Source organism: Ornithodoros turicata, chromosome 1 (assembly GCF_037126465.1).
Source record: "Ornithodoros turicata isolate Travis chromosome 1, ASM3712646v1, whole genome shotgun sequence".
In the NCBI taxonomy this organism is placed as follows: Eukaryota; Metazoa; Arthropoda; class Arachnida; order Ixodida; family Argasidae; genus Ornithodoros; species Ornithodoros turicata.
In genome coordinates, this window is record NC_088201.1 from 89,204,878 (window position 1) to 89,215,121 (window position 10,244).

General features: G+C 47.2%; 2 protein-coding genes across 2 annotated transcripts; both read right to left on the bottom strand.

The window, feature by feature from the left end:
• Nucleotides 1–3,036: 3,036 nt before the first annotated feature.
• LOC135378344 (uncharacterized) lies at nucleotides 3,037–4,845 on the bottom strand. The gene has a single exon (XM_064611364.1). It carries the CDS (start codon nucleotides 4,843–4,845, stop codon nucleotides 3,037–3,039), a length of 1,809 nt encoding a protein of 602 aa, XP_064467434.1.
• Nucleotides 4,846–4,862: 17 nt separating this feature from the next.
• LOC135378355 (uncharacterized) lies at nucleotides 4,863–9,721 on the bottom strand. Its single transcript, XM_064611372.1, has 3 exons — nucleotides 9,520–9,721; nucleotides 7,057–7,140; nucleotides 4,863–6,946 (listed from the first exon to the last, which is right to left on the bottom strand). The coding sequence occupies exons 1-3, from the start codon at nucleotides 9,719–9,721 to the stop codon at nucleotides 4,863–4,865; spliced, it is 2,370 nt and encodes a 789-aa protein (XP_064467442.1).
• Between the last annotated feature and the right edge of the window lie 523 nt (nucleotides 9,722–10,244).

Here is a 10,244-nt window from a genome sequence, read left to right on the forward strand (position 1 = left end):
AATAAAGATAAAAATAAAAATAAATCAATCAATAAAAGAAAGAAAGAGAAACAACAAATAAAACTGCAGTTCTAAGTACCGTTATCCTAAGAAAAATTTATCTGTGTGTAATCCGCTTGCTGGCTGTTTCAACATTACGAACATTCCTGGACAGTCCTGTTGAACGTTACTGGAATGTTTGTGAAGTCGGCCTTCCACTAACCGTAAATACGAGAGATTATCGTTAGCCTTATGAGACAGTTGACTGAGTAAGCACAAACCCGAAACGGCAAAATCGAGCAAGTTGACGTTTCATGTCAAGCTAATAAACTCATCTCACTTCTCTATAAGCGGAGCGGAAAAAGAAGAGGTTTATTGGTCTCGGTGGTCTCTTACACGGGCCGCGGCAATGCTGGCTCGTCTACCCAACGTCCCTCCCCCCCCCCCTGCCCCCGACAATGCTGGCTGACGATAATCCCTTTACGAGCAGGTAAGTAAGCTTTTGTTCTGGTCTCCAAGGCCATGCCCTACGTCCGCTGTCCATGAAAGTAAAGAGGAGAGAGGGAGCACTACAGTGCGCGTGCGCGTCGCATGGTCGGCGGATGGATACGGTCAAAATGTTCCGCGCGGTTTTTCCTGTGCTACGGCTAGAAGGCGACACAGAATGACGCGGTCTACGGGGCTTTGAGTCGGTATTTATCCGTACTCACGTTTCATGCTTTTTTATAAAAATGGAAAGTGGTAGACATATAAATGTGATGTCTTTCGATTCCTGAAATATTTCCAGAGAAAGTAAATGAAAAGTTTTTTTCGAAATGTCTATAGAAGTTTAATAAAACCTGTTCAAAGAGGGAGGAGAAAAATTGTGTATTTTTTTTTTCGCATTCGTGACGTCGCCGTAAAATACATACGACATGTATGAGAAATCTGGTACGTAATGCTCTTCATCTCGTCTTCCTCTTTATGATGAAACCACCCGCGTCAAAATCTGCGCTGCGGTTACCGAGAAAAAGCATAAAAACTGTTCCATGGGAAATACATTGGGACGGAGAGCTGGTATGCCCTCTTAAAACACACACACCAAAGAACGCGAAACGCCACACGGAACCAAGGCTGGCCACAGAACTTTCACCACTGCAACACTGCACTACGAGTAGTAGTTCATCTACCACTTTATTTGCTCCTTGCACCTGCCCTTCGCAATAAGCACGCACTGGCAGCCATGTTGACCGCGGTAGCGGCTGCGTCCGTTTCTGGCTCCCGCAGGTTTTCAGGCTGCCGCAGCGCCAACCAATTGCGATGCAGCGCATTCTCCTATGCGTAAACTAGCCTACGTTACGGAATTTCGCTTTCGGGCATGCGGTTCACGCTAAATAGGATAGTGATATGTACACGAAAGGCACTCGAAGGCTGAATGCTAAGAAGGAAATTTCGACACAGTATAAAATAAAGATATTGTATTAACAGCCATATAAAACTTTAGTTCAGTCTTTTTGATCAAACGGCTTTCGTTCTTGCGGAGAAGATTTCTCTAGGGGACATTTCTTCCTGCGGATGGTTCTTCCCGGGGACATTTTTTCCGGGGAGGAAAATCCGGCATCTCGTGCGAGTTTTGAATATATGAAACGGCTTCTTCGTGATCATTCCTTCATTTAGCGACTAGCGCTCATATTCATCTCTGGAAACGCCAGCTTTGTAATTGCATGTGTGTTGCCCTACTAGAATAGTGATTTTCCTGTACCACACGTTAAGGAAACAGAACTGCACTTTTTGCAACACTCAAACAAGAACCTATTAGGTTGTCAGGTGACCATTATTAATATTTTTCTACTGTGTTTCCTTTTATTTTTTGTCGAATCGTTCCTCTTGGCGTCCAGAAAAAAAAAAGTGTATGTTGGGAATATCGCGACTCCCGTTGCGAGGCCTCGTCGCTCGACCTTTCCGTATCTTTCTTGATTGGGTCGACCCGAAGCCTTTATCGCCCTTCATCTTCTTTGTACGGTTTTGCAAACTGGCACACCAAGGCCAGAAGAAGGGAGTCCCCTGTAATAGAAATCCACCGATTTACCACATCCGATCTGTCATGTCGTGCCAAGAAGGTGAGGTAACGGTTCAAGAAGAGGATACACCCATAACCAAAACCAAGATTAGACTTTACTCCAAAAAACCCAAAGGAATCACAACAGCACCAGCGTGCACAACGTTACAACGTTCGAAGAAAAATATATAAATGGTCAAAATCCGGTGATGAAATTTTTCTCGTCGTCGTATCCTTTCCTTTTGTCGTCGTCGTCGTTTTTAGTGAAATTTCCGCAACATACTCCCCCCCGAAAGCAGCTGCGGAGCTAGCTACTTTCCAAGACTGTTTCGAGAGGGTACAACAGTTGCACTGGTCTTCTTGTCGTCTTTCCAGTTGGGAGTAGCACAGAACATGCTCTGACGTGTCCATCTCGTCCGCGGTGGTTCTCCGTTACACGAACAGTTTTCCACATAAGTCGCGGAGTCTTTTCTTCGTACATGAGCACAATGTCACCCTCCTTAATTTCATTGCTTCCGACTGGAGAAGCTATGTGTGCTGACCTTAGCTGCAGCAAGTAGTCGGCCCGCCACCGTTTCCAGAAGTGGTCGGCTAACAGTCGGCAGTGGATCCATCTTCTGGTAAGTGCTTCTGAAGTAGAAACTACCTTCGGGTTAGTAGGAGGCTCGGGGAAAGAAAGTAGGCGTTTTCCGATGAGCAGGTGGGCTGGCGTAAGTGCCCGTGTCTCCGACGGGTTCGCTGCCAAGTAGGTAAGCGGTCGGGAGTTTATGGCTGCTCCGGCATCTTGAAGAACGGTCTGTAGCTGTTCGAAGTTGAGGCTTTGCTTGCCGAGTACCTTCCTGAGAGAGTCTTTGACACTTCGCACGAGCCTCTCCCACCAGCCCCCCCACCATGCCGCTTTCTCTGGGATGAACTTCCACCGAATCTGTCTTGAGGATAGATACCCTTGTGTTCTGTCGTGTCGCAGGACAGACCAGAGTTCTTTGAACTCCTTTTCGGCGCGTTTAAACGTGAGCGCGTTATCGGAGTAAATAGTGGATGGGGTCCCGCGACGAGCGATAAAACGGCGCATAGCTAGCAGGAAGGAGTCTACGGTGAGGTCCGACACTAGTTCCAAGTGCAATGCCCTTGACGTCGCACAAGTGAATAACGCGACGTTCGGAGTTTTTCTTGCTCGAGACGTACAGTGGCCCGGCGAAGTCTATGCCCACTGTTTCGAAGGGATGGCCTTGATGTACTCGGTCCAGTGGCAGCGGTGCCGTCGGAGACGTCGCTGCCTGCGCTCGAAAACGTCGACACGTACCGCACCTTGAAAGTACACTTTTCGTTAGTTGTCGAGCTTGCGTAACCCACCACCTTTCGCGAACGTCGTTCATAGTGGCCTGGACACCGCCGTGCTGGGTCCGCCGATGTGCGCTGTTAACGATCAGGTAAGACAGCCTATGACGTTTGTCTAAAATTATTGGGTGCTTTACAGTCTCTGTTTCTGGTGAAAATTCCAGGCGTCCCTTTAATCTCATGATCCCATACTTGTCCAAGTAGGGTTGCAACTTGCCAATCTTGGAAGCCTTCGGAATGGCGCAGCCACGTTTCAGTTCCTGCACCTCGTGAGGGAAGCTCTCTTGTTGAGCAACCTTTATCCAGTACTCATCGGCTGCATTGATTTCCTCGGCGGTAATCCACGGTGCGGATGATTGAGCTGCCTTCTTGCATCTGTCAATAAACCGCCTAGCCCAAGCGGTAACTCGTAGTAGTTTCACGTGGCTGCTAAAGTCCTGGATATCCATTAGGGGCTCTACCTTTTCGAGAGTCACGTGCATCACCTGCGAAGAGTTACTGCAGGCTTCCATGTTCGATTCTTCAGTCCGGGACGGAGCATCAAATTTTGGCCACTGAGACTCTCCGTCCTTGAGCCAGTTGGGACCTTCCCACCAGTGCGAGCTCCTTAACAATGCGTGAATTGTCATGCCCCGCGTCAAACAGTCCGCGGGGTTTTGTTTTCCTGGGCAGTACCGCCATTGATCCGCTGTCGACGTTGCCTGAATCTCTGTTACGCGGTTGCACACAAAAACCTTCCATCTTGCAGCTCGTCCTTTTATCCAAGTGAGTGCAATGCTGGAGTCCGCCCAGAAATATGTCGGAACAGACGGCATACGTAGCGCGTGTTTGACAAATTTTGCGGTTCTGGCAGCAATGAGAGCTCCCATGAGCTCCAGCCTGGGAAGCGATAATTTCTTGAGAGGGGCTAGGCGAGCCTTAGAGAGAATCAACGTACATTGTACGTTACCGTCGTAGTCTTCACATCTGAGGTATGCACATGTCCCATACGCTAGTGGACTCGCATCGCTAAAAAGATGAAGTTGTGTTGACGTAATCGTCTCTATACCTCTCTTCAGGTTCCGTGGAACAGATACATTAAGTAGATCCGCCAGTTCTGCTTTCCAGGAGTCCCAGTCACATTTGACGCTGTCCGGTATTGGCTTGTCCCACCCCACACCTTGCTGCCAAAGTTGTTGGAATACCATTTTGGCCTTGATAGCGAACGGTGCGGCCAGTCCGAGTGGATCGAAGATCTTCGCGACTGTCTGAAGCACCGAGCGTTTGCTGTCGCCTACTTGACTGAGTGCTTCGAGGACGTTCGGTCCATTGAAATTCAGTGTATCCGGTCTGGTGTCCCAAGTTAGTCCGAGTACTCTAGCTGTCTCGTCACCTTCGGTATCTCGAATCAGTTCATGTTGCGAAACTCCCGACTTCGTGCTATCGACGTGATCTTGAATTTCACTACAGTTTGATGCCCATTTCTTTAACGGCATGCAAGCGTCACGCATTATGGCAGTTGCGGTCTTTATGATGCATTTTGCCTCTTCTGCTGCATCGGTGCCGGGAGCAGGTCATCAACGTAGAACGAGTCTGCCATCATTTGCGCAACTTCTTGTTCAGGTCCGGAGACATTCCTGAGGTGATGAAGCATCGTAGCTCCTAGCAGAAAGGAACTTGCCGACGTCCCAAAGGGCACCCGTGTCATCCTCCATTCGCAAATAGGAGGTAGACAATCGCTTGAGGTGGGTGGCTGCTCAAACCAAAGGAACCTTAGAGCGTCTCTGTCTTCACCTCTAACGGCGACTTGCAGAAATGCCTTTTCAATATCGGCAACTAAAGCCACGTTGTTCAGGCGGAAGCGCAGTAGCGTCGATAGAAGGTCACAGTTTATCTTCGGTCCGGTTTCGAGACAGTCATTTAACGAACAGCACCCTGCTGCATGGGAAGGCGCATCAAAAACAACTCTCACTCTTGTTGATGTTGATCCTTCCCGAACTACGGCACGGTGAGGCATGTAGTACAACCGGTCACTCGTTTTTTTCCCTCTTACTTGTTCAGCAATACCGTCGCTCATGTATTTTTGAATAGCACGGTCGTATTCTTCAAGTTTTTTCTCTTTGTGCAGTCGTTTTACTAAGCTCCTCAGTCGACGTTCAGCAATGTCACGGTTGTCAGGTAAGTCGGACGCAGACGTTTTCCATGGGAGCGCAACAGTATACCTGCCGTTTTCTTTCGATACCGTGCTGAAGACCTGTTGGAACACTCTGTCGTCATCTTGAATGGTGGTTTCATCTTTTATGCCGATGCCATCAAGTTGCCACATTTGGCGTAGCGATCTGGAGTTTTCGCAATCACAGGCAGCATCGGTTCTTTGCACGCAAGTCATAAGACTCGACGTAACGCAATCCACATCTTGTGAGTTTGTGGGGCCTTGAAAAGTCCACCCTAGTGTAGTCTCGATTCCCACGAAGTTCTCGTTGTTGTAGCACCGCTCGATTCTGCCGGTGACGAAGTTCCATAGCTGGTCCGCACCCAGAAGTAAATTAATCCCACTTAAATTCGTTGCGTTCTGAAACATGAGGTCGTCGGCTATGACGCCGCCGCTTTCCTGAATTCTGGTTACCAGATCAATATTCAAAGGTGTGGCGATGATGTCCCTGCAAATAACGGGTACGATGACTGCCTTTAGCAGATACTCTGAAGGCGAGAACTGACTGTGTAGACTGAGTTCCACGACGTTACATTGTTTTCGTTCTGAACTTGCAGAAGTGTCTCCGAAAGTATTGAGCGTGAGCGTAACAGTGTCGATCACCTTGAGTTTTAGGTGATCAGCCAATTGCTTGCTTATGAAGGTTTGTTGACTGCCTCCGTCCACGACTCCTCTAACGTAGATGCACTTTCCTCTTCCGACGGCCCAGCATCTGAAAGTCTGTAGGACCACTGTGCCGTTCCTGCAAGCTCCTCCGGGTACTAGGACATTTGTGACATCCTTAGCATCAGTTATGGCCCGTTCTTTCTTATCGGGCTTCCACGAAGGATCGCACATGGATGTTACGTGACGACCGCCGCAATTCCTGCATCTCATCCTCCCTCGGCAATCTCTGGCGCTGTGGCCCTTCTTGGTACAGCGAAAACATCTTTTATCCTTAGCGAGCTTCGCCTTCTTGTCGCTCAATTGCACTGATCGAACACACTCTTCAGTACTGTGCTCAGTGTTGCTGCAGAAGAAGCAAGGTGCTGGGTTTGTAGATGCGTTGTGTAGAACTGCAGCAGATGGATTCGCTCGGCCTAAGGTAGCTGTTTTGCTGACAGGCTGAATTTGTTTCTTGAGGTTACGTTCTGCGACTTCGCTTTTCTCTCGACTCTCAACCTCCACGTGAAGGAACTTCAGCACTGCCTGTAGTTCGTCGTAACTGTCGTTGACGTGGACGCCGCTGCGGTGTCTCCTGCATCTGTTGGGCTTGCAGTGCTGGTGGTGGTCGGGCGACGAACCGAGCGGTAAAAGTCGATTACGATTTCCGATGGCAGGGAAGATAATAGTATTTCTGTTAGCATTGCTGCGTAAGAACTGTCTTGAACTCCGAGTGAACGCAATCCACGTATGTGACTCTGCACGTGGTCGTAGAATCGTCGCAAACCTAAGACATCTGAGGAGGACTTGACTGCCGGAAGGCTACGAAGCTTTGCCAGTAGCTGCCTTTCAATTCTTCCTCGATCACCGAAACGCTCCTTGAGAATTTCTGTAGCATCGTCGTACGAGGCCTCTGTGATAGGAAGTCCAGCTACACTCTTAACTCCGTACCCTTAAGTAAAGGGTAAAAAATCGCAATATTTTACCCTATATTTCAGAAGCTACCAGGTACCCTTTGAGCGACCCCTTTTATAAAAGTTACAAGGAAACCCACTAATTAGAGGTTACGGCCTTCAATCCAGCACCTGCCCGTAAAGGTTACGCCAACGTGCGGCTTTTTATACAGGATGTTCATTTTTATTCGCAACAGAGTAGCGCTCATTTGGCAGGTGGGGTATGTGAATTTTTGCTAATTAGTCGATCCGTAGTTACAAACACATGCGTCAGGAAATGTCGGAAATGTTTGTAACTACGGATGGGTTAATTTGCGAAAATTAACATAACCCATCTGTCAAATGAGCGCTGGTGTGATGCGAATAAAAACAAACACCCTGTGCGTGGGATATCGACAGATATTTACAGAACACACCAAGGTACCAAAATGAACCAGCAGAAAAGGAGATCTTGAACATATGTATATTAAAAAAACAGAAGTCTGTCGAGAGGTGACACATTGTGCACAAGTGCGATTCTGATGTGAGGAGAAACCATGGTCGCTTTACCATGTATGTGGAAAAAAGAACTATCTTCTAAGTGAGAAGCAATGCATAAAAGTGCGAGGAAGCTAGCGAGTCAAAACAACTGACCTATGTTTGCTAAGCTGAACACACCCAACGAAATGGAGAATTGCAGCAGAAAAAAATTTATTCCACATTCGTGTTGCAGAGGCGAGCGCAAATGGCAATACAGTATTACATAAAACGCACACAACCTTGAGGAATATGAGTGTACAGTAACGCAGGAGACACTACATTACTGCGTTATCAGCGTTGGAGGCGCTGTGGGACGAGTTTGTGAGGTACTGCATTGCGCTGGTGACGGTATGTGAACCTGCATGTGGGATCCTGGGAACAAAAGTTTGGGCAATGAGAGTAACATTTACGGAACCATTCAAATCCGTACAAAGCACAAGGTACAAATCAGCATAAATGAGGGAAGGCGTTCACTCCGCGATTGAGTCTTAGAATATCGTAAGAATACAACAAGTAGGAAGCTGCGAATTATATATCTCGATGCATATATCCGCAGCTCGCAAAATGCACGCCGGTGTATTGACTTGGCGACCAAGTAAGAGCAGAAAAGTAGCAAGCGTAAGTGGCGTTCATATGCAGGGCCGCAAAACGCTTGCCATAATCACAACAAACATGCGCTAAGAGCTCTTGCTATCAAAATAACGCACGTACCTAGCACAAAATGTACACTTACCCAGTGTACGAAGTGTGTGAATTAGGGCTGCGGTGGTGACGTTCGTTTTCGGTTATATATTCTTTGCAATCTTCGCACTCACTACACTTTCCCCTCAGAACACCGAAAATATACTTGTTTGCTAGCGACATCTAGCTTTTCCGGTGTTCCAGACGATACTATGATAAACGCGAGGAAAACCACTGATTAAAACATATTACACTTGTTAACGGACGGACGACGAGCGTTAAGCGTTTCAAGGAAACCGCTCTCAGTGTGGATAGACCTAGACCAGGCTCGGCTACGCAGCGAAATCGGAAATCTTGGTGGTTGCGGCATTGACAATTGTTTTCCACCCTTTAAAAAGAAACATACTATCTGTATTTCAGACTGCGAACTTATAATCTGTGTTCATACAGCATTGATAACATGTAGTTGACGTATAGGTGACGCTGAAACAGATAAAAAATAACAGCGTAGATTCGCAACTGTCGTCTCGAATGGGAGGCTGAAACGCGGCATTATGCTGAAAAACAAAAGGAAAACAAACGATAAGAAACTAACAAAGAGATTATCGTTGGAGATTTCGCTTAGAAGTTACAGTGTCGGAGTAGAGGGTACATTTATAAGTTACAACAAGCTGTTTTTGTTTTTTCCGAGATGTAACTTCTATTCGTGTTGTAAAGACATGACCTTGGTCGCTTTTAACCTCTAAATATACGTTACAGTGGTGTAACCTATAAGAAATCTCGAAATCTACGTCTATACAGAAGTTACATGTTTCTAAAAGTTACAATAAAAGGTACGGGTTTAAGAGTGTATCGCTGTGGCAGCAGATCCAGCCAGTATAGGGAACGAAGGTACTGGAATTTTTCTATCTTCACTAGGTTCTTGTTCTCATGTACGGTTGCGTTAAATTGTTCCCAGAAACTGTGCCATTCGCTTAACTTGCAGCTGAACGTTGGAAGCCTCAATTTGGGAAGTTTGATCCCAATATGACGTTGTTACGACGCTTGCGGTGAACTCGGTTCGTTCGAGGATCCCATTGACGACGCAGCCGCCGCCTGTAGCTGTGCCAGTTTCCAGTTCAAGTTGGCGACTGTTTCTGTTACTCTGTCCTCCTACTCCAAAACACCGGCGCACTCACTTTCGTAGTCCTCATCGGTCACAAGCGGCTCGATGGCGGTATTCAGTACGACGAGCTCCGCATTGCTTGTAGTGAGACGTTGGAGTAATGCATTCAGCGCTTCAGCTGAGGCAGTTCCATCTTTTAGGACAGTTGAAGCTTCGTTGGGAATTCTCGTAGTTTGAGCTCGTCGAGTTCCACGCTTGGACTTGAGACGTTCCATGGATGCGACGAATTGATGGCTTGGCTCTTCGATCTGGCCACGACAGACGCGTTCCCGGGTTTCGGCACCAAAGCGATGTAATAGAAATCCACCGATTTACCACATCCGATCTGTCATGTCGTGCCAAGAAGGTGAGGTAACGGTTCAAGAAGAGGATACACCCATAACCAAAACCAAGATTAGACTTTACTCCAAAAAACCCAAAGGAATCACAACAGCACCAGCGTGCACAACGTTACAACGTTCGAAGAAAAATATATAAATGGTCAAAATCCGGTGATGAAATCTTTCTCGTCGTCGTATCCTTTCCTTTTGTCGTCGTCGTCGTTTTTAGTGAAATTTCCGCAACATCCCCTGTCACTGGGGGTTGTCGACTGACATCATTCTTCTGAGCCCATGTAATGTGAAAGAAAAAGAAGAGGGAACATGGGGGGAAAGGATTACTGAAGTTTTCGGGTAAAGAAGTCTATTCTGCGATGAAAATTTTGAAAAGTATTTTGCACCAACGCCCTGTAAATGAATT